The sequence below is a fragment of the Tenrec ecaudatus genome, chromosome 16 (genome assembly GCF_050624435.1).
Source record: "Tenrec ecaudatus isolate mTenEca1 chromosome 16, mTenEca1.hap1, whole genome shotgun sequence".
Taxonomy (NCBI): Eukaryota; Metazoa; Chordata; class Mammalia; order Afrosoricida; family Tenrecidae; genus Tenrec; species Tenrec ecaudatus.
Genome location: NC_134545.1, coordinates 78,765,223 through 78,790,230, shown reverse-complemented (window position 1 = coordinate 78,790,230; position 25,008 = coordinate 78,765,223). Strand labels below are relative to the sequence as shown.

General features: G+C 42.3%; 1 protein-coding gene across 1 annotated transcript in view; it reads right to left on the bottom strand.

Annotated features, from left to right (window-relative positions):
- Nucleotides 1-5,879: 5,879 nt before the first annotated feature.
- The window catches only part of PDE6C (phosphodiesterase 6C), a 49,891-nt gene continuing 30,762 nt past the window's right edge, over nucleotides 5,880-25,008 (bottom strand). The window contains exons 15-22 of the mRNA XM_075534044.1: nucleotides 22,869-22,956; nucleotides 14,268-14,368; nucleotides 11,603-11,710; nucleotides 11,452-11,515; nucleotides 8,577-8,651; nucleotides 8,377-8,460; nucleotides 7,836-7,992; nucleotides 5,880-5,962 (exon numbers count right to left, since the gene is read on the bottom strand). Coding sequence (XP_075390159.1) covers nucleotides 5,880-5,962; nucleotides 7,836-7,992; nucleotides 8,377-8,460; nucleotides 8,577-8,651; nucleotides 11,452-11,515; nucleotides 11,603-11,710; nucleotides 14,268-14,368; nucleotides 22,869-22,956 — 760 coding nt within the window. The remainder of the gene's footprint in view (nucleotides 5,963-7,835; nucleotides 7,993-8,376; nucleotides 8,461-8,576; nucleotides 8,652-11,451; nucleotides 11,516-11,602; nucleotides 11,711-14,267; nucleotides 14,369-22,868; nucleotides 22,957-25,008) is intronic.

Below are 25,008 nucleotides of genomic sequence, written 5' to 3'. Positions count from 1 at the left end.
CAATGCTGGTGAGACTGTGAAGAGACTGGGGCTCTCATAGACTGATGATGGGGTTGTAAAATGGTGCAATCATTGTGAAAAATAGTAAGGGGACTGCTTAAAAGGTTGAAAATAGAAATGCATTATGATCCAGCAATCTCACTTTTTGGAATATATCCTAGGGAAACATGAGCTGTGACACAAATAGCTACATGCACAACCATGTTCAACACAGCACTATTCATAATAGCAAAGATAGATAACACAGTGCTCATACACACAGTGAAGTACTATGTGATGTTATGAAGCACCTCACAACGTGGTTGAGCCTGGAGGACATGAGGCTGAGTGAAATAAGTCAGTCACAAAAGAACAAGTATTAAAAGTCAAGAAAAATTTACACCAAAAGCAATATCACCTGATGATTATCAAAGATGAAAAGGGACAAAAATTGCTTAGTAGAGGGTAGATACATACTGGATGAAGGGGAAGGCAATAAAAGAAGTCAACAGAAAATTTTGGAGGCAGGGGAAGACACTGGGAGGTGTTCAAGGCAACAGCAACAGAAGTAAATGTTAAGTATCAAATCCTGCAATAATGGTGATTGACAAGTGCAATGCATAGACAAATATACAGCTGAACAGGTGTGGGGGGAGAATGGTAGTCTACTCATGAATATACTCTCATACAGTGCTACCAAAGGACATTTCTACATGTGTACTTACCTATGCTACCAATCTATCCGTGAATGTGATGGAGCATGCAGGGAGGGAAAATTTAGATAAAACAAACCCCTTGAAGGGATGAGTTGCTGTTGGTGGCTCAGCACCATAGTCCCAGGGAACATTAAGGTTAGTTGGCCTAGCATAGTCCACAAAGTGTAGACAATGTTCAGCATCCTACTTTGGTGACTAGTGACTGGAGGGTTAGAAGCTTATGAGCAGCCATCTAAGGTGCAACTTGTCTCCCCATCTGGAGCAACGCAGAGTGAAGAAAACCAAAGATGCATGGACATAATTAGTCTACTGAACTAAGGGAACAATTGAACATCACCTCACAATCCCAGGACCAGAACTAGATGGTGCCTCCTACTACTACCACAACTCGGAAAGCGATCACTTTAGAAGATCCTGAATAGAGTTGCAGAAAAACTTGGAACAAAACTCAAAATCATAAGGAGACCCCCAAAATCAGATTTATTGATCTGTGACAGGTTTTGTGTCAACTTGGGACGGCCAGAATTCTCCCATGAAATGTTCTAACACAGCGTGGTCAGCTTCCTGATGGGGTCTTCTGTGACAAGTAGCTTTGAGAAGTATGCGGTAGAGAACCTTTTCCTTAATCTAGTCACAGTCTTGATACAGTTGAAGGAAGTTCACTCAGTTTGGATAGACAGTATGTGGAATCTAACTCACTTCTGCTGATTCTGCATCCTGCGTCTGATTCGTTGACCTCCAGTTTTATCGCCTGCTGATGCCAGGAGCCATCAGCAGACTTCTAACCTAGGATTCATTAGGCTGATCTCTGATTCATTCAACTCTGCATCTACCAGCCTGTGGGCTTCCTGCTTTGTCTTCCTGCCTCCTGTTTGTCAGCCCCTGCAGCTACAGGAATCCGGAGAAGCCTCCAGCTTATGTCTATCCAAGGGACCGGAACCACACTGGACTTCACCACATCTACAGCTGTGTGAGTCATTTCTTTTTTTAAATACTTTTATTGGGGGCTCATACAACTCTTATCACAATTCATACAAACATCCATTGCGTAAAGCACATTTGTACATTCGTTACCCTCATCATTCTCAAAACATTTTCTCTCCACTTAAGCCCTTGGTATCAGCTCATTTCCCCCCTCCCTCCCTGTTCCATCCTCCCTCATGAACCCTTGATAATTTATAAATTATTATTATTTTGTCATGTCTTACACTGTCCGACGTCTCCCTCTTCACCCACTTTCTGTTGTCCGTCCCCTAGGGAGGAGGTTATATATAGATCCTTATAATCGGTTCCCCCTTTCTACCCCACCTTCCCTCCACCCTCCTGTATCGCCACTGTCACCACTGGTCCTGAAAGGATCATCTGTCCTGGATTTCCCGTGTTTCCAGTTCCTATCTGTACCATTGTACATCCTCTGGTCTAGCCAGATTTGTAAGATAGAATTGGGATCATGATAGTGGGGAGTGGGAGGAAGGAAGCATTTAGGAACTAGAGGAAAGTTTTATGTTTCATTGTTGCTACGCTGCACCCTGACTGGCTTGTCTTTTATGTGAGACCCTTCTGTAAGGGGATGTCCCTTTACCTACAGATGGGCTTTGGGTTCCCAATCTGCACTCCCCCTCATTTACAATGATATCATTTTTGTTCTTTAAGTTACTCATTTCTTGATATAAATCTTTCTATACTCATACTCATAAAAGGGTCACTGGTTTTGCTTCTGTAGAGAACCCAGCCTAACACATGGTCAAACAGAGACCCATGGAATCCCCAAAACTATGGCCTGGAGTTACTCTTCATGCCTGGAACGGAACTCGCCTGCATGGATCAACTTTAGCAAAATAATCCAGCTATAAAGGGGAACAATAACTGTACGGGAGTACATACACCTTAGACTAATGAACCATTTGAGATCAAAAGAGCAGCATTTACCCCCAAAGGAAGTCCAGGATTTGGAAAGAAGGAGAAATGGAAATGGGGTACACAGAGAGAAAGTAGGGTACGTGATGTTACATTGAGGGGACTGCACTCAATGATATGAAGTAATGTATGTAAATTGCTGAATGAAAATTTATTTCCTTGTAGGCCTTCATCCAGTTCACGATAAAAATTTTATAAAAGGTAAGTATTGCTATAAAATCAATGAAACCCTCAAATAAATATATCAAAATGTGAAACTCTTTGTATATTCTCCATCTAAAACCAAAGTCATCCAGTCCATTCTGGTTCACGTTGTGGTTGCTAGGGGCCATCAAGTCAGTTCTGACCCATAGCGACCCTATGCACAACAGAACAGGACACTGCCTCATCCTGTGCCATCCTCACCATTTTCCTCTGCTGAGCCCACGGTTTCAATCACTGTGTCAACCCATCTCATTGAGGGCCTTCCTCTTTTTCGCTGCCCTTCTGCTTTACCAAGCCATGATATTCTTCTCCAGAGACTCGCCTCTCCTGACAACATGTCCAAAGTGTGTGAAATTAAGTCTCAGCATCCTCTCATCTAAGGAACACTCTGGCCATACTTCTTCCAAGACAGACTTGTTTGTCTTTTTGGCATTTCCAGTATTCTTCCCCAGCACCACAATTCAAACACATAGATTCTTCTTCGGTCTTCCTTATCCTATGTCCTGGTCCGTAGCAATCCTATACAGGGTTTCCAAGGCTTTGCAAATCTTTATAGGAGCAGACACCTCATCTTTCTCCTGAGAAGCAGCTGCTGGGTATGAACTCTTGACTTTGTGACTAGCAGTCCAACAGTGCCAGAGGGATTCCTTCATTCTCCATCTAGGTCTGTACATTTCTGAAGGAAGTGTTCCCAGCTCTCCAATCTTTCCCCAAAGAAGTCTGCACTCTGATTAACACTATGTCAAAACAATAGTTTGGACATCCTCAAGAGATAAGTTGTGCTCGTTTGAAATGTTCTTTGAGTTTGAAGAACAAAAAGAAGTCTAAAGAGGCAAGGTCAGGGCTATAGGGTGAAGGGGTAAGATTTCCTAACCAAATCCTCACAGCCATGGGCAAGTACACTGCCATGATGGGAAAAACTCTGTGGCACAACTTTCTTTGCCCTTTCTCACCAATGAGTCTTCATTTTTTCTTAAAATGTCACCTAATAAGCCCTCGTTACATTCTTGTGCTCTTACAGAAAAATCTATCAGGATTATGACTTTTGAATCTCTGCCAACTGGTCACTGCCAAAGACTTGGTGAATTTGAATTATGGTGTCAGTAAATAATATGGAAAATTATGGTGTCGGTAAATAATATGGACTGCCAGGAGAAATAAACAAAAAATGTCTCGGAGCAAGTATAGCCAGAATGCTCCTTAGACGTGAAGATGGCAAGACTTTGGTCACATCCTTCAGACATGGTATTAGGAGAGACCGCTCCCTGGAACAGGGCATCGTTCTTGTTAAAGTAGAGGGTTCAGTAGAAAAAGAGGAAGACCTCCAATGAGACGCAGTGGCCACAACAATGGGCTTGGGCAACAATTGTGAAGATGGTGAAGGACCAGACTTGGAACTGACCACCCTGGCACCTAACAACAACATAACCTCCTGAGCTGACCTCGCCACCTTGGACTGAGCGGGCCCAGCAGATAGCCTTGAAAACCACTGTTTTGACTGGCCTTACAATTGTTGTTGTCAAGCTATAACTAACATCTATTACTATGCAACCACTCAGTCATATCAGGAAGGGTGGCGCCATCATCACGATAATCACCTTTGGAACCTTTTCTTCTTGTACCCACTGAGGTTGACTCCCCACTTCTCCCACCCTCTCCTTCTGTGTCCCCAAGCCATCATCAATCCAGCTACTATTGTAGTCATTTCACCCACCCCCCATGTAGATAGTCATACAAAACAATGGCAAACAATAAACAAGGACTCAGCAACCATGACCTGATAAAACAGGTAAAGAACTCAATCTGAGAGAAAGCAGAGACTATTGAAAATTTAGAAGAAATTCACATTTGAATCCAGAGGGAGATTAAATTATAAAGTGTTACAATCCAGGAGCTTAAATCCATTTAACAATGGTCTTTGTCTCATACTAGGGCTATTAATGTTCTTAAGCCTCTCTGCACTGGGGATTCACCAGGGACTCAATCTACATAGGGACCCTGTAAATGGATTGGAGGCTACATCTATCACCCAAAGATTTGCATCCACCTTTATGCAAACCAGGTGTTGAGAATTTAGGCATGGGTACCGGTCCCTCCTCTAGATTTCAATATCATTTATAAACCTTGGATCACACAGTCTAGTGCGCTTCTTCTGTATGGGCTTAGCTGACTCTTCACTTAGCTGCTTATTTTGAGACAAGCCCTTAAGATCTCATGATAGGCGGGCTCCATCTAATTTCATCTCCACACTTTGCTATGACCCCGTGTCTTCAGTGAGTGACCTTGTGAGGACAGGGGACCTTTTTTTAAAGGCACCCCAAGGAGACTACGACAAGTGTGTTCCTGAGAGCGCTTCTCTGCAGCCACCCACTGACCACGGGGACATAATTAAATGCATTTTGTTTAGAATAAGCCCAGGCATGTACAAACTAGAACCTTAGCAATACATTGGGCTACTCTCATGTTTACATCCTGTGTGTCTTTACATACTGAGGAGAGATTTTTAGTTCAGAAAGGAGTTCGATGTATGTGTTATCTTAAGGTGCCATCATGTCTGTGTTGAGTCCACGTGACAGAGTCGAACTGCCCATGGGGTTGCACTGCCCGTAATGGGTATGGAAGCAGATGACCAGCTCTCCCTTCCACACTGCTAATGGTTGGCTTTCCACCGCCAGCCTTTGCCAGTAGCTCAGTACTTAACCTTTTGCACCCTGCAATTATTGATAAAAGCTTTTTAAAACAAAGAATGTGTGACTACTTTCAGAATTGCATGTTTTATTTTTATTTATTTTGCATGTTTTTAATTGAAAGCAAACTGACACCAGAAACGTGCTCATTTTTGCTTTGTTTTGCACTTTTGATGAGCTCTATTTTACCCTCAGGGTTGTCCGGCTACCAATATATCTTCTCTTGATAGTAGCTGGGGTAGCGTCATCTTTCTAAAGATGCTCTTACTTGGTTACTGACTGCGTTACTTGAATGAGATTGGCTGCAGTTCTCTTGCGTGTTTTCTGCTATTCTTTGTAAGTTGAAAGAATACTAGAAATTTAGACCAGTTGGCTATTACAGCATTAGACATGTTTTAGACGTTTTGTCTTCACCACTGCCACCACCACTGCCACCACCTCCTCCTGAATCTTCTGCAGCTGTGAAAGCAAAAGCACAATGTCATTTTGGAAGTCAAGCCGTCTATTAGGTTTTTGTTTTAATAGCAACTCGATAGCCTAATTATTCATTTTAGCCAATCACAAGTACTAAGTTTTTTACCAGTTAAAAACATTTGAATTCATATTTAGATGGTTTCCACTTGAAAGATTAAACACTAAAGAATAATTAGCTAGGCATTATCCTAATTTGTTATGGGAATGCTAAGTTATACTGGAAAATGAAGGCTCTGAATTAGTTAAAATCTATTAATTAAAAAATTATGTGGGACATCTATTAGATTATATTTGTAAATAATTAAAATTAAATAATTTCAAAATCATGCTAAACATGAATGATGGTTTACGTAATTGATTTAGAAAGTATTGCCACAGGTTTGGGGTTTTATTTTTTAAAGGACCACAGTGTGTTGTTATCATTGTTGGGTTTTTTGGTCTTAATTTTTATTTAAACCACCACACAGATTCTAGGTTTAAACTTACCTTTGAAGGTTGTAGAAGACCATGTTGGTGTGTATTTTGAACCTATCCCACCTCTATTAAAACACATCGCACAACTAGGTCCTACTTTGGGAACACATTTTTAAAAAGATTTAGATAGGTTCCACTGAACTCAGCAGGACCTGGTATCACAGGAGTTACGTGCTTGATTGCTACCTGAAAGGTTGACAGCTCAAATCCATCGGTTACTCTGGTTGAAAAGATGTGGTAGTCTGCTTCCCTACAGATCACAGTCTGAAAATCCTAGTTCTGCTCTGTGCTAGAAACGACTCCATGGCCACGCATTCAATGAAACGGAACAGCCCAGGTCTCTGGCGGGTCTGTGCGTGCGTGCGTGCGTGTGTGTACCAACCAGTGAAGGTGTTTAGCAGAAAAACTGAAATAATAAAAGCCCATTTAGTGTGTATGTGCACACCTACCTGGGAATATTAAAGCAAACGTTTATTTAAGAGTACGAAAAGAAAAAAGTAAGTGTTCGTGAAATAGTGTAGATCAGTGGAAAAGGACACACTCCTCGTGCTTCTGTGTGTTTTTCAAAAGGGCATTTTGGAATACAGTTTCCTCATTAAATTTGTCCCCCCAGTAGACAGATAGTGTTTCAAATATGAGAGAGAGAATAGGCTAGGAGAAATCAAGCGAAAACCCCCATAAAAACCTCAATGCCTTTGTAGTGGTATGTGTCGGTTATTAGCCGGAAGGTCAGCAGTTCAAAACCACCAGCCACTCCTTTAGAGAAAGACAAGACTTTCTTCGCCGATAAAGAGTTAAAGTCTCAGAACTTCAAAGGGGTGAGTTCTACTTTGTCTCATGGGGTTGCTCTTAAGTCAAAAATAGGGTACTACAATCACAAACATTTCGGTGGCATTCAGAATTTCTTTAGACAGCTTCATCTTCCTTTCTGTTTTTTTAACCTGCTTTATTGGGATATGATTATGCCATACCATAAAGCTCACCCGTTTCAAATAAGCAACTCCATGGTATGTAGAAGATTCAAAGAGTTTTCATTTTAGAATATTTGTATTACCCCTCAAAGTAACCCTATAGTCTCCACTTCCTCTTGGTCCCTCCACAGCTCTCAATACCCACGGAGCTACTTTTTCTGCGATTTGCCATTTCTTGACCTGACATATAAGTGGAGTAATAAAAATGATCTTCTGTGATCTCTGCAATCTGGTGTTATATGAGCTCTTGCTGTGGGGGACAATGGAAAACCACTAGTCAACTCTCATACACAGTAAAGGCCATTTCCGGGTTGTAACGACTTGTCTTGCCTTCGTCATGTGACAGGCCCTAGGTCATGCGAGCTCAGCCTGGCTTATGGTACTTTTGCATGAAGCTAAACATTCCATCTAACCTTTTCCTATTGTGTTTCCATCTTCCTGCTTCTTAACTTCCGCTTCAATCGCCTTCATCTTTTCATCATACTCATCAGCTAGGGATTTCCATTCTACTCGGTTATTCTGAAGACCATTCAGCATAGGTGTGATTTCTTTGTGAAACCGAGAGAATTCCTAGAGGGAATTTTAAGTCAGAAACAATTCCAGTCAGACAATTGATTGTAACTATTTTTCACATGCAGACTAGGGGCAATAAGAAATTGCTATGGTGTTTATAACTGTAAAGATGAGCTTAAATCAGTGGCTTGGAAGCTTGGGAAAGACTATACCTGTTTTTCTGCCTGCGTAAGTCTGTTTGTTCATCTCTGAGTTCTCGCACCCTTATTCCACCCCTGAATGGGAGATTAGGGCAAGACCTTAAACTGCCTCGGAGAAACCAGGACATCCCTAATGCCTTTCCACGTGGGCTGACATTTCGATTCTTTAACACGTTGAAAGGAAAGCTCACCTCTAAAGGATGACCTATTTCAAGCAAAGAATCACTTTTGGTATTCTCACCTTGTACACAAAAGTACAGACAAAATCAATGAATCCAACTTGAAGTTTAGGCAGTTCATCTTTTTTATTTCTGTCCATCATAGGCTAGAAAGAGAATAAATCCATTTGAGTTAGATTTCTAAGATTCAGTAAACAAAACTGACTGATTTGCACTGGTAATTTTGCATAAGTAAGGCAGTTGTGTGTGTCAAGGTCTTTACAATGGGTTGTTGCTGTAGCACCATCCTCTCCAGATCGCCTTGTTCCCAAAATTCATTTGCAACCAGAAGGGCAACCTGCAAATAAGAGAGGCTTGGTTCATTGAAGCCCACTTAGTAGTTGAGAGTTTGCTTTTTATTAGTACAAGTGATATTTAAGGATATAGAGATATACTTGATATTTAATATGTTCTTGTACCAAATGGTCTTATGTTTAAATTGATCCATAGATTATATTGAAATGGCAAAAGGGAAAGTTTTCTTCCTACTTCACTGCTCTGGGACTCATTCTTAGAGTGCCTTTGTCCTAGTTACTGTAGCCACCAGCTCTCAACTATGGGAAGATGTCTGGCTCATTAAAACCTTATGTTTCAAGCTATAATGCTTCCCAAATCTTCCTCTTGTCCTGCTTATCTGTTAGGATACGCAAGCATGCATCAATGCACAGCTTCATTATGGTGTGAGGAGATTAAGGATTAGTTTATGTTAAAAACATCAAGTTCGGTAAACATCTTTTTGCTGCCTTTTATGGACCTGTACCATGTGAGATAAGAATAACCCAAACCAAACTCAGCCATTGAGTTGATGCCAACTCAATCGACTATATAGGACAAGGTAGAGCCGTCCCTCTGAGTTTCCAGCACTATAACTCTTTACAAGCATAGAAAGCCCAGTCTTTCTCCCACAGAGCTGTAGTTGGTTTTGAACTGCTGACCATGCAGATTGCAGTCCAACATGTAACCACTACACCACCAGGGCTCCCGCCCTTACAACTTCAGAAACCCACAGGAACAGTTCTACTCTGTCCTGTAGAATCACTATGAGTCAGAATTGATTCGACAGCAGCGAGTTTGGTGTCTTGCTTTTGTTTTTGCTCTTTTGAGAGAGAAGAGCATGTATAGAAATAAAATGGAATATCCAGAGCTCATGGGAGCAAGAGCTGAGCGTTCAAGGCCATGACAGGGGAGAGAGTAATGGGAAGGGAGCCTGGGAAAGTTCGGGAGGCAAGCCATAGAAACCTTGCTGGGAGTTCACACTTCATTCTCCAGGCCCGCTGTTTTTATTCCTGGAGCCTATGGGGTCCTTCCAAAGCATACCAGGGCCAAAGGGGATGGAGGCCAAGGAAGATGTAAGCAAAAATAGCTGTGCTTCCCACTCTCTCTTTTATAATGTGGCTTTTGAATTTTTGTGGGCAGAAAATGGCCATTTTTAAAGAAAAGGTGAAAACCACAGGGAGCTTTTAGAGGCTTTTAAGCAGTGGAGGGACTGAGCTCTCTAGGCAGTCCCAGTAGCAGGCCAGTGACCACCACTGTCCCATTGTCCCAATGAAAAGTTTACACTGAAGCCATAGCAAGGGTGATCAAAATGATTTTTAAATGGGAGAGATGGACCCAAGCAAGACCCCAGATTCTGGCTTAGGAGTCTGTAGATGAAGAGTCCAGGAGGAAGAGCTGGTGTGTCTGGGTGGGCAGCATTCAAGTGCTTGACTTTGGACTTGATGGGTTCCAATTATGGTATCTTTACAATAGAGTCCACGCCTACAATTGAACCCAGTCAGTCCTGGCCTCTCTTTTGCTTAAGGTTTTGTCTAGAATTTATTAAGGGAAAGTGAGACGTTTTCATTCATCCTATACCACCAGGTGGATTCTGACTCATAGTGATCCTAAAGGCACACTAGTACTCCCCCTGTGTGTTTCTAAGACTGTAACTCTTTGGGAGTGGAAGGACTCATGTTTCTCCTGCAGAGCACCTGGTGAATTTGATCTTGGGGCTAGCAGCCCCACACATAACCACTATGCTACCAGGGCGCCTTTTTCCATCTAGTTAGTAGGAAAACAGGTGGTAAATTAGCACCTCCTCAGTCCCACTCTCCAAGATGGTAGAATTTCAGTGGTAGACTACATTAAAGGCAATGATGGTGAGACTTCAGCTCACATACCTTGGGCATGTTTTCAGGTGTGATCAGTTTCTAGAGAAGAACACTATGCTTGGTAAAGTAAAGGGCCAAAGAAAAAGGGGAAAGTCCTTAACAAAATGAGTAACAAGTGGCTGCAACAATGGACTCAAGCAAAGGAACAATTGTGAGGATTGTACAAGAATGCCCAGTGTTTCATTCTGTTATGGATAGGTATGTATATGTATGGATGGTGATAAGAGTTGTATGAATCCCTAATAAAATGTAAAAAAGAAAAGAGGAGAAAAAAATGATTAGGGCAAAGACTGTACAGATGTGCTTTATACAATTGATGTATGTATATGTATGAACTGTGATAAGAATTGTATGAGCCCCAATAAATTGTTAAAATTAAAAAAAAAAAAAAGAACCAATTTGGTGACACCTAAGAACAACATCAGGCAAAACAACCTATATCTCATCGGGATCCTGGATGAAGAAACAAAAATGTCTACAGAGAAAATAGGATCAGATATCATAGAAAAAACTTCCCCAACATAACAAAGGAGGAGGAAATAACTATTCAAGAAGCTGGGAGAACCTCAAAGAAAATTATTATGACATATCATTGGTCATGGGTCTGATCAAACTACCTATTGTCTAATTCATGTTTGGGAGCTCTTTAAAGGGTTTTTTTTTTTTTTTTTGGCCTTCCTTCAACAACAACTGGGAATGTTTTCTTTCTAATTGTCATAATTTCTCAATTATTATTCATTTAAATTTATAAACCAATTGTTGAAGAGGACAAGTTGACAAGTCTAGTGTAACAAAAGGTTGTTGCTTAGAAAATACATCACCATTTAACTGATAGTAATAATTACATTCTGTTGCATACCAGATAGCTTTATGTAGACTCTCACCATTCTTACATGGGACCGAGGCAGTAGTTGGGAGTAGCACAGCAAGTAGAACAACTGGGCTCACCTGGCTTTGTACCTCCCAGGGCTTGGTAATAGCAGATAAGTCACACGCAGTCATCATCATTGCCCTGTGGAGAAAAATAGAAATTGTTAAAATAGAAGGCTGTACAAGTAAGTTGGTTTTCTAAGAGGGAAGTACAATTCTGACTACCTACATGATGACCTCTTTTTTGGTTGGATCAACGGTTACATATTTGATGGCTTCTTCTTCAGTTTCCATTTTTTCACAGGCATCAACAATTTTTTGAAATATGGTTCTCTTCCTAAAAAAGATCGAGCTGTGCAGCAATGTTAGCATATAAGGGCAGAGAGTAAAGGCATTCTTAAGTGCATACTCTACAGATGCTTGCACTAGGATGCCCACATAGTGGAGTCTAAGGGAGCAAGGGAGAAAGGAACAAGGAAGGACTATGTAATATTGGATGAGAAAAAGCTGAAGAAAAAAAAGCAATACAGAAAAAGAAAAGAAAACATAATTGGTAAATCTGAATGCACTAATATGAAAGTGACATATGACAAATGAGACCGTGATAAAGATAACAGGCCACAGACTAGGATGAGTTATCACAACATATAGAGCCAGCAAGAGATTAGAACCCAAAATAGAATATAGGAAAAGATGCTCAGCCTTTCTGATAATCAAGAAAATACACATTTAGACACAATAAGAAACTCTCTCTCATGCATTACATTAGCAAACATAAATAAAGTATAATTTAATTTCAATATGCCCCGATCCAGAAGTTTCCAGAGATGGGATCATAGGAACTCTGGTGCAGTGCTAGTGGGAACACAAACTGCACAAGTTCTCGGGAATGCAGTTTTTCAAGGTGGCATAGAATTAAAGCTATGCAAAGCCCAAGCCATCTCGTCTTAGGTAGGTGCCGTTGAGAAATTCTCATCTATATGCTAGGCTCCCCAGTGCTGGTACCATCTCAATGCTGGTGAGAGAAGAATGGGTAAGTTCATTATAACCTAATTAATATGTGACAGACTTATACAGCTGAATGGACAATTAAATTATCTAAATCTTTCCTTATCCCAAAGGGTTTCTTTCACAATGAAGAGCAAAGAAAGAAAGTTTCAGAAATGTCTGTGTGGTATGATACCTACCACTTATGGAAAAATGAAAAGCACAGTCCCACACATGACACTGGAAAGGCTGAATAGACATCAGTATCAGGATGGAGACGTCTGTGAGGGAGCAGGGAGGGAATTGTCATGGTAGGGTGGGGGCAAAATGCTTTCCCCTTATCACTGGCGATATATTGTTTCTCCCTAAAAGAGAGAGACCTGTAGCAAACGTGGCAAAATATGAGCATTTGTTGAATCTGGGTTATAGAGGCATGAATTTGAGGATGAGTCAGAACATTGCTACCGGAGTTCTAGTTCATACGTGCATTTATTACATGGGTTTATTCCAAACACAGCGGGTTCAAACATGCCTCTGATATCAGTAGATCCATGTCTGCTGCAGACAAGTTCTCAGAAACACTCTTGTCTTAGACTCTTAGAGCGCCTTCAAAATAAAATGCCCAGTCACACTGGGGATTCCAAAGTGACTGGGTGGGCCTGTCAAATTCAAGACAGGTCACCTCAGAATATTATGGTTGGGGGGGGGGGCTGTTCCAAGGCCCCAGAATAATCACAGGGGATTATGAGAAGCTTTTAAAAAAACATTGAAAATGACATTGGTGAGGAAAAGACAAGGAAAGTGCACTAAGAATTTTTTTTTCTATCATGTCCAGGTACTTGCTTGCTCTTTAAGGACACCCAGCACTGTCCTGTGGGAATTCTGTTGGGAAGCCATACACCATCCATCCTACAGCCCTTCTCTCGCCTCTTGAGACTTGGTTTTGTTCCCAAGGTTCAAGGAGCATTTTAAAAGAACACAACTTGTGTCTCACAAGGATGCCCACAGCGCCATGTTGATGTGGAAAAGACAAGAGAGTACAGCATTCTTCAGGAACAGGTGAGAGAGATGGAAGCACGGCTTTCAGAAGTAAATGGATCTAGATGGTGGATGTGTCCAGAAACAGTAGCTTCACATTTTGCTGTTTTGTTGTGAATGAAGGTTTCTCTGATTTCATACTAAGACGTTTTTAACCCACCCTGGTTTTTTTCTTTGTGGCACGCTTGACTCATTTAATCATTAGATTTTTGCTGAAGAAGGATTTGAGAGACACCATTTGACAATGACCATATGAGTCATTAAATAATTTGATCCTATAACTGGCTCAGGTTGCTCTAATCCATACTCACCAACTACTTTACACTGGTCAAGAGCTTGGGGTGCCTGGTCTCCTTGGCAATTATTTTCTGCTACTGTAAATGGCCTAGCTCTCCGTGGTCTGTAACCCAGAGGCTTGTGCGTTTGGTTAATGGCCATCAGAACCACCAGCTCATCCCCAAGGCTCTGACAGAATCAAGTTCCTGAGCCTGTCACACTTACAGAGTCTGGGTCAAGATTTGTCACCAAGCAAAAATCTACTCTGTGAGGTTTCCTGGAATATTCTTCTGGAAATACACAAACCTTGCTATGGCTTTTTTTCTGTTCAAACTACATCAGGTAACAAACTATTTAATATTCAGGGTTTCCTGTGCTTCCAGATGGCCTAATAAAACCACTTCTGGTTTTTCTGAGGGTATTCTACTAAACATCTATTTAAGAGGAAAATGAACAAATGTATTGTGGGTGTGTGCACATGCAGGTGTGTTTATGATAGAAAGACAGACAGACAGAGAGACAGACAGTCTTTTAACTTTACTGCCATAGCCCAAGGTGTAAGGAAGTTCAGTGATGGGAAATGATGTACTTACTTGAAATACAAAGCCAGGTCAGTAGCTATTATTGCAACTTCAAACAAATGAATGACTGTTTCAAACTGGCGTTTATTTAGGTTCTGGAAGATGTTTAAAGTCTGTGAGGAAAATTCATAATAAAATGCAATCATTAACTTATCTTTAACTCAACCATCAACTAACCAAAGGTAGTTTAACAAAGTAATCAAAAATGAGACTCAATTAGAGAAAGAAGGAAAACAAGGCCTGGTAACACTTTCGGTTTGGTTTGATTTTCAATTTTGATCTTATGGATTAATCAGTGGTTCTCAACCTGTGGGTCACAACCCCTTTGGGGGTGTCGAATGACCCTTTCACAGGGGTCTCCCAATTCATAACAGTAGCAAAATGACAGTGATGAAGTAGCAACAAAAATAATTTCATGGTTGGAGGGTCACCACAACATGAGGAACTGTGTGAAAGGGTCACCGCATTAGAAAGGTTGAGGACCACTGGATTAAGTAAACCCCTCTACTTTGACTCAAGTGATTTAAGCTATAAAAATAGATACAGTTAACAAATGTTCTTATAGTCAATGCTAATATCAGATCATATCATATAAGCATTGTCGTCCAGAGCCATTTAAAACTGTAATAATAGATTATCATTTTTGTTGGAAGTTTCCATAGAGCTTAAATAGAGTCTTGGTGGCCTACTATATTATACATTAGGCTGCTAACCACAGGGTTGGCAGTTCGAAACTGCTAGCCACTCACCTGGAGAAAGATAAGACTTTCTACTTCCATAAAGAGTTACAGTTTTGGAAACCCACAGGGGCAGTTCTACCCTGTCCCATAGGGTTGCTGTGAGCCAGAACTGACTGGAGGAGGGTGCGTTCAAGGACTGTCTGGTAGGTGTACAGTTGTCAGACACGTCGAGTTATCCACTAGCTATTTCAGAGGGCCAGCGAGACTCGTAGTCTTTCAGAAGCTACAAATTGCACTAGCATTTATGTATCTTTTGGGGTGTGTGTGATAAAAAGAGCCCCCCCATTCTTAAAATATTTAATTCTTTTACAAAGACTAGATCTTTTTTATATAATGTTTCTTACTAGTAATTCCTTCACAGGTGGGTCAACTTCATGTCTTAGTTTTCTAGAACATAGACTTGTAAAGGCAGAAGTGCTGTTTTAAAGGCTTTACAGGGCAAGCCATTGAGAGGTCTGTTCATGTTAATTACGAAAATAATGATCTCACACAATCTTCAATAAAATGTCAAAACAGATAAATTGTTCATCAAAGGGTTAAAAGACAACCCGCAGATTGGGAGAAAATATTTAGCAAATATATCAGATAAAGGGCTAATTTCAAAAAGTTACAGAAAACTACACCTTTAAAAAATAAATACAAATAACCTAATAAAAATATAGGCACAACTGTGTGATCGCGAGGTATCAGTGGGATCAGGTATCAGGCATCAGAATATCCCAAACATACAAATATATCGATGCAAATGAGTGGAGACCAAAGCCCATCTGTAGACAATGGGACCTTCCCTCACATCAGGGTCCCAGGAAGGACGGGGTCAGTCACGGTGCGCAGAGCACCCATGGAACACACCCCTTCCTCTAGGGCAGTGCTTCCCCACCTTCCTCAGGCCGCCACCCTTCACACAGCTCCTCATGTTTTGGTGACCCCCAACCATACAATTATTTTCGTTGCTACTTCATCACGGTAATTTTGCTACTGTTATGAATCAGAATGTAAATAATATGTAACAATGAAACATAGTGATTAATCACAAAAACAATATGTCATTATATATTGTGAAATATTTATTTCTAATGACAAATAAATGAAATTGTATCTGGAAACATGGTGCAGCATGGGTAACAGTCTTCACGCCGGTACTCATATGTGGGCGTACCTGCATGTGGGCGGACCCACCTGGAGACAGTAGAGGAGCGGTGTCTCGGTTCCTAAGAGCATGGGAAATATGTGCTTTCCAATGGTCTTGGACGACCCCTGTAAAAGGGTTGTTCAACCCCCAAAGGGGTCGTGACCCACAGGTTGAGAACTGCTGCTCTAATTCTTCAATGCTTCCTCTCCCCACTGTCATGACCACAGTTCTACCTTACAAATCCGGCTAGACCAGAGCATGTACAGATAAGAGCTCTCGTCTCAACACATGCAATCTAGGACAGATAAACCCCGCAGGAACAGTAATGGAAGTAGAAATACCATGAGGGTAGGTAGGGGGAAGGTGGCAGGAGAAGGGGAAGAAACAGGGAACTGACTACAATAATCGACATATAACCCACACCCCGGGGGGACATAGAACAGAAACATGGTGAGGGGAGACAGTGGATGGTGTAAGATATGAAAACAATAATACTTTATAATTTATCAGGGGTCCACGAAGATGGGAGGGTGGAAGGGTAGGGGAGTCAGGAAAAAAAGAGGAACTGATACCAAGGACTCAAACAGAAAGAAAATGTTTTGAAAATGATGATGGCAACATATATACAAATGTGTTTGATACAATTGATATATGGCTTGCTGTAAGAGCTGTGGGAGCCCCAATAAAATGATTTATTAATTTTAAAAATGGGCACAAAGCATAAATAGACAATTTACTTAAGATGACATTCAGGTGGCTAACAATCATATGAAGAAATGCTTACATACATTAGCAATAAAATTAATTCAAATGAAAAAACAGTAAGACATCACCTCACACTGACAGTCTTAGAAAAAATTTTAAAAATAGAAGATGTAAGTACTGGAGTGGGTGTGGAGAGACTAGAATGCTCACACATTGCAGGCTTCAGAATCGTAGAGTTACACAACCACTATGTCACCAAGTCAGTCCCTCTCACAGTGATCTAACATGCGGCAGAGCGAACCGCAGCGCGGTCCTGTGCCATCCTCTTCATCACACTGTCCCAGCCACTGAATATCAAAAGGGAGACGCACTCACATTTACGAATCAGCCTACAGACTGATGTAAACTAAATGCAGTGTAAAAGAAAAGCACACCGCAGTGCTACCCAACCCCCACCTAGTGGATAAATGAGAAAGATGGGAAACTTCAGTGTTGGGGAGACTTTAGAGCAATTAGTACAATCAGTTTTGTTGACAGGAATGTCCCTTGTTACAACCACTGGGGGAAATTGTTTACTTGTACCCATTAAAGCCGACCATATGCGTATCATCTCAAACTGTCACTGCCATCAAATGGATTCTGACTCACAGCCGCCCAATAGGACAGGGGGTTCCAAGACTGTGACTTTGTAAAGGATGAGAATGCCTCGTGTTTCTCCTGTAGAATGGCTAGTGGTTTCGAACTGCTGACCTTGCTGTTAGCAGCCCAATGTTTAGTGCACTCTGCCACCAGGGCTCCTCATGCATCTCCTGGGGTCCTAGGACAAAGAAAAGCCACTCCTAGGTATGTATTATACAGAAATGCAAACATTTGCTAAGCAAAAGATATGTTTTCGATCAGAGCAGAACCATTCCTATTAACCCCAAACTGGTTATGATTCTAATATCTTTCAATAGTTGGCTGAGTAAGTAGCTACAACATAATCACACACATATGTAACCTGATGGAAAACAGTGTCAGAGAGTGGAACACATATGAAATGTCAGTTAGTAAATAACTTGAAAGCAATTTCCCAAAGAATCAAATGAAGAATGCACACCAGTGATTCCTCCATACTCTCCAAATACAAACATCCGAAGAGGAGAATGTGATGTGACAATAACAGAATAAAAAGTGAACCAACAAAGCTCATTAGCAGGATGAAAAGTCTACCTACTCCTCACGTACTGACGTGGTTAGCTTCCCAAGATCAGGTTGTTATGTAAAGTTCGGTTGTCTACAAAAGAGGGGATGACCACATTGGGCCACAAATCGAGGATGACGACATTATGACCAACTGCCAAAATACTCCTTTCCATAACTGCCAAACCACTGAGGACTACGGCAGCCACGTTGAAACAGAACCGTGATCATCACATCCAGTAACTTTAATGTGAAAAACAGTTGTATAGTAAATGTTTTACGGCTGTTGTAAATATGAAATGTTGGGTAATCAGGTAGTCAATAACAAGAGTGGGTGTAATAGATCTCAAAATAAAAGCATTTCAGTTTAATGCCAAGAGACATTAGAGAACTATCCTCAAATTTCTGAAGTCAAGAAAGTGAAATCTAAGATCTTTATATCCACCAGACTGAACTTCAAATATAAGTAACTTCATCACTTTTCAAAAGTTATCAGCTAACAAAAGTATAGCCAAATAATATTAAATAAAAATACATAAACACCAAGAAATCATGGCAAAAGACTCATGGTTAATATCATGTTCATTTAAATGTAGAATAAGGAATAAACCATTTGGGAAGTTATTGACATTACAGAGCAAAATATAAATCGATAAACTTTTACAGGTGTGAAGGGATATGAGGAATTTTTTAGGGTAATCAAAATGTTCTGATTTATGTTTCCAGAAGGAGTTTCACAGTTGGGTACAACCGTAAAAACCCTTAGAATTACACATTTATACTTCAACTAAATTGATTTAAAAACAAAACTCTGACTAGAGGCAACTCAAATGACTTGAATGATATGATCTTTTTTTTTCTAAAAGTGTTTCTGTCCATGCTGCCTATATATTTTCACAAGGTGACCACAAATGTTAATGAAGTTATCTATTTGGAGTGGTAAATTTGAGGAAGGTTTTTTTTTTTTTGTCTTTAGAATTTTCCCTATTTCTTGAATTTTTATAGTGAATATGTCTCATTCTTACAAGGGTACGTCATTGACTTTAAAGATACGTAAGCATATTATATTGCATTGGTTTCCCAAGTACTGTGCTAAAAACATGATCTAAGTGCAACGGGTCAACAGCAGACTAGTTCCCGGGCCTGACTCAACGTGGTTCCTGGTTGCTCAGCTGCTCTCACCTGATCCCAGAGAGAACCTATTTTTGTTCGCGCCTGCTTGTTTAAATGGCAATAAAGATACAAATTCTGTATAGCCCACCCAAAGGGGCAGAAACCCAAAACTCCCCACCATTGAGTCAATACCAACTCACAGCCACCCTGTAGGCCGGGGTAGAACTGCCCTGTGAGTTTCTGAGTCTATCACTGTGTGTGGCAATAGAAAGACCTGTCTTTCTCCCCAAATGGGTAGAGACCACTCTAATTTATTCTGACGGGGCTTTTAGGTGAAGGGAGGCCAGAAGGAGTCCAGGCCATTCGAACCTTCCAGGTGAGGACCAGTGCACCCCTGGGAGAATATTGTCAACAGGTGCTTGACCACTGGTAGCTATACACAAGACCATTTCGCTCCATTTCTTCTTCATACAAAACGAGACAGGTTGAAGTTGATATGGACAACCACAAAAAAGCAATGATCACGTGCTTTGGAAAGGAGTCCTTTGAATAAGAACAGGGTTCTGTTATTTATACGGAGCAATTTATTTATGTCATTTCCAGGGCAGTACAGTCTAGAAATGTATGCTGTTGCAAATTTGGCTGGCAATGCTTCCACCTATTCACTGGCTTTGAAGGGTTGGCTGCGATTGGGCTTAGAATGCGAATTGTTCCGACTCCCAACACAGTGAATCCAGTTCTACTCGGAGACAAGGACACTTTCATTCACCACTTTATAATGTGAAAACAGAATGTCTGAGTAATGCCCATGAAAGGAAAGCATGGCTGAAAAATTGCTAAGGATTTCCCTTGTTTAAAAACTAATAATAAAGTTTGTAAGTGTGGGCAGTATTTCTTTATAGCTGCACACAATGCACGTACACACACACACATCAGGAGAACTATATCATCTCCCAAGAATGTAAAAGAATATCTGGTCACTAAAAATCTGCCCTCCTTTTTTAGCATGCAATTTGATTGCACATAGCAAACTCTGTGTGGCTGCGTTGCCTAGCAACTCTATTTACAAGGCTTTAGAAGTCTGCAATTAGCAGGTTGGATAGTATGTAGAAAGGTCCTCACAAAGATGGTATGGATTACTGGGAAGCAATATTCCTTTTCAGAAAGAATAATATGTCTTTTTAAATAGCCTTCAGAGCCAGTTTAGTCCACAGAGTAAATAGCATTGAAAAGTTAAGATGGAAAACCATAACTATAAACTGTCCAACCCAGAGGAAAACAGAAAAGATATACCAGAACCCGTCCAATGTCAGCCACTTAAATATCTGGCTGTAGTTTAATATAGATGTATAGGTAGAGATATGTTTTGCTTTCTTAAGTAAATCCTAGAATACATTTGACACTCCCTGACTATGCTATCACATAGTTGTCATTTGGGTGCACAAAAAATTCTTACTCAGAATTGCTTCCACCAGCAAAACAAAGACGTAACAAATTGGGTACTAGTCATTGATTCTTATCATCCTGGGGAGCCCTGGTGGCATAGTGGGGAATGAATTGGGCTGCTAATCGCAAAGTCAGCAGTTTGAAACCACCAGCTGCTCCTTGGGAGAAAGATGAGGCTCTCAGAACCTACAGGGACAGTTCTATTATGTCCTGTAGCGTCACTATGAGTCCGAATCAGCTTGATGGCAGTGAGGGAGGTAGTTTCTGGGGTTTTTTTGTTTTGAATCTTCCAGAATTGCTTTCAATTCTACTCCTTTTTCTAATACAGAACAGAATAATCCTTGTTTTCCTGGTTAAATTCTCCTCCAGGCACTTATTTCCTAGGAATACCACCAGAAATACTAGAACTCTAATTGAAAAATGTTGTCTCCTGGCTCCAACTCCAGATAGCCCAGAATCTGGGTGCTTCACAATGTCCCTGCCCCCACTCTGTAACATTAACGATTCTGACATTACTGATCCAGGACCCAGGTCTGAAAACTTCTGGTCTGGAGGTACGTGGGCAGTGGTTTCCTGAAAACATAGCAGAGTTTACAATGCCCCCCTCCCAGGCTCAGCATGGAAGATTATTATAAACCCATTATGGCCATGTTGGTTCTGACTCACATAGAGTTTCCGAGGCCACACAAAGTAGAGCAAACTGAAGCAGTGTTTACTGAAACAGACTGTCACACCCTTCCCCCTGCTGAGTGCAAGCTGCGACCTTTCATTGACCATGGGATCATTTGACCTCAGTGCCAACCAGGGGTCTTTATTGTTAGATGCCATCAGTCAGCACTGACTCATCACGATCCCATTTCCTACAGAGTGGAACACTGCCCAGTCTGAACCGCCCTAACAATCGTTGTAGCTGAATGAATTGTTGCACCCACTGTGTCAGTCTGTCGCCTTGAGGGGCTTCCTCTCCTTCGGTGAGCCCGCCCCTTTACCAAGCAGGGGTCCTTCTCCAGGGACTGGTCTCTCTTGATAACGTAGCCAGAGCATGTGAAGCCAAGTCTCACCACCCATGTTTCTAAGGAACACCCTGGCTGGTCTCTCTCCAGGAGAGATGTGTTTGTGCTTCTGGCTGTCCTTGGTATTTTCAGTGTTCTTTGCCAACTCCGTACTTCAAATGCACCCGTTCTTCTCCAGTCCTCCTCACAGTCATTACAACTCCATGACCATCTCGTGGGTTCTGCTTCATAGCCCTTCCAGAGGGTAGAGGGGACCTGCCCCCGGAGGGTTTCGTGGGCTTCGATCGTGACCTAAAGGAACGGCCACATTTCTCTCCTATGAAGCAGCTGGCGGGTTTGAGTCACAGGCCCTTCTCTAGAAACTGCGAGGAGACACAACATCTCCAGGGGACCTATGTATCCCAGCGAGTGTGCGCACTTTGTACACGTTCTCGTCCCATGATCAAACAGCGCTGTCCTCAATCTGATCGTGATGCATTTTCATTGCTTCTGCTTCTGGCTTTGAACTTTCCTAAGACGTTTGTATGTGTTTTTTTGTTTTGTTTTTTAAGTTTAATTGCCTTATAGCCACAATCTTTCCATGTGTCTCTATACGCATAAAATATAATCGACAAAAGAAGAATTATTAGCACCTCTGTTCTGTGAATTGTATACACTAGGTGAAAATCAAGCTCACGGGCACTGCTCAGCATAAAGCCACCTCTGATCCCACCCTTCTCCGGCCCCAGTCCTCACCAGAATGTGACCTTGCTCTCTGGACCACCCAGAATGTTTCTCAGTCTCTCTTGGGTGGCAGCTCTCGGATACTGTCTTAGATGCTGACTCCTGACTTCCTCCGGTACTTCCCGTACTTGACTTTCTCAAGGGACGCACCTTGCCGGTGGCGGGAGCTTTCAGACTAGGGAAGGCTCAGCAGACACTGATTGAAGGAGCGAGTAAATCAGTGGCTGGCTGGCCGCCTTTCCGTCTTTACACATATGCACACGTCTGGGCACACAGAGGCCTGTCACCTGCACCATAAGCTCTTCGCCCACAGGCCCATGGGGATCCTCAGATGTTCCGAAGGTTACATCGGCTTGTCTTTGAACCCACATCCTTATATTTGGATTCCCAGGCCTTTATTCCTTTATCTCAGCTACTTCTTCCTTGGTTTTTACCAACTGGCAAAATCGTCATTTTGGCCCATTGGCTTCCCTGAAGTTAGTCACCATTCATGGTTACCCAGCTTTGAGGATTTGGGGTGGTGTGAACTTTGAAGCAGGGCGCCCGGGAAGCTGCGTACCTCATCCTGCAGGAGAGTCCTACTGTACTCCAGGTGGTGCCGCTCCAGGATGGACGAGCCGTGAAGCCTGGCCAGTGCAGATGTGGATCTAGACAGAAAAGCATCGGCCGCCATTAGAGGTGCTTCCTTGAAGGGATCCTCAGAGGGAGCAACCAGGCTAACTCTCGACTGCTGGCGGAGAGGTTGGTGGCCCGGACCTACCAAGACATGCCTCAAGTCAGAGCGGGGGATGCGCTTCTGAAAGTCACGGGTTTGAACGCCCTGTGGAGCCGTTCTGCTCTACACTCGAGGCTGGCACGAGTCACTACCGATGCAGCAGCCACGAGCAGCGACAGAGCTGTGCATGCCTCACGCAGGAGTCCCCACCACAGAGTCCCCACCGTCCCAAGAATTTGCTCTCATCGCCCCTCATCTGCTAAGTGGCCATAAAATGATCTTTAAAACAAACAAACCACACCCATCTTAAAAAATAGGATGAAGGCATAAACGAGTGAATTCTTTACAGTAGGAAGTCTGTCTCTCCTCGGCCTATAAAATCTTCCAGTCTCCTGTCACCTCTGGCGGTGGATCATGACTTACAGGATGTGTGCCAGGCCTGTTGATGCCGGAGGTGCAGATCATTAGCATAGGAAGGGTCATGACTGAATTATGATGGGCTTTGGATTTCTGTTGGCGGTGGGTGGTGATGCCATGTGTTTTCCAAAGTGGAAGGTATGTTGAAATCCTGGGGGGATTTTTTTGAGCTAATATGGATTTTGATACAATGATGTGGGGCACATTTGTTCTAAGTGGACTTTGTGGGGTGGAGGCTCATTTCTTCAGCTTCATGCCCAGGGGTGGCACATCCTTACCTGGGAGTGGCAGCTTTCCAAGAAGTCCTGAGAGACTGAACATGTTAGCAAGTGGTATGGATGCAACTGGTCATGAAAGGGAAACTTAAGAATTTCTCAAGTAGCAGAGCAGCCAGAAGAAGAAGACCAGGAAGGATCACCGCAATGGGCACTTCGATGGGCTCAAACTTAAGAACGGTGGTGAGGAGAGCCCAGGACTGGCAGGGTTCTAATTCTGTTGTCCACAGGGTTGCTATGAGTTGGAACCGACTCTAAGACCCCTGACACCAGCAGTCACCAAGACGAAAATCCCCATAAAGTAACATTTCTGTCCAACCCCACCACGACAGTGGTAGGAGAAACAGTGAGGCTTCCTAGTTCCGTGAAGATTGACAGTCTCGGAAATGCACAGGGGCAGTTTGCCTCTGTCCTACGGGCACCCATGGGTCAGAATGGACCCGAGGGCGATGCGTTTGGTTTTGGGTTTCCCCAGATAGTGGCACAGATATAATCGGAGGCCTTCCGTGGACTAATGGTTGTAAGTGGAGATCCTGTCTTTCTTCAACCTTTCCTAAAGGCCATGGGGGCAGCTTTGCTGAGAATTGAAACGTGAAAGAAAAACACACAAGGGAAGAGGGTGAAGCCGAAGGTCTACTGCGTCACGTGAAGTCTTTGTCTTGGAAACATGGACTGAATCATTTTAGGGGCAACAGAAAAACAGAATCTTGGGCAATAGCTCTAGTAGAGAAGTCTCATCTTAACTCCGAGAGAACAGAGCTTTAGTGTCAGAGGACTCGGGGCTGGGAAGGATCAGCCTTTGCCTGATGAGATGACAATGGAGTATAACTTTAGCAAGTTCTGTGAGTACCTACACAGGAGTCAGAGAGGAAGACGGGAGTGATGTCAACCTGGAGGGCGAGCTGAAGGAGGAGTTTGGTAAAGACAGAAGGGGAAAGTGGGCTCAGGAGGAAATGGTCTCTAGCTTGAGTTGGGTGATGTTACCCAGGCAAATGAGTGTAAAAATCCATTCAACCCAAGACCCAACTCTATGGGCTTTACTATAAGAATCTAATACTCTGATTTCAAAAGGACACACCAAGAGCTTAAAAAACCAAATGATATGCAAATGAGACAGAGATGCATTTGCCAATGGAAACAGAAGGGAAATCGGAGTCTGAGCTCCCAGGGGGAGAGTTCGGATGCTATGAGGGGACAGAACCTGGTCCCGAGCTTCCACATGGCAAGAGGAACTGGTTGAATCAAGGGACAGAGGTCAGAGCTATCTTCTCCCTCTTGGTTCCTCCATCCGC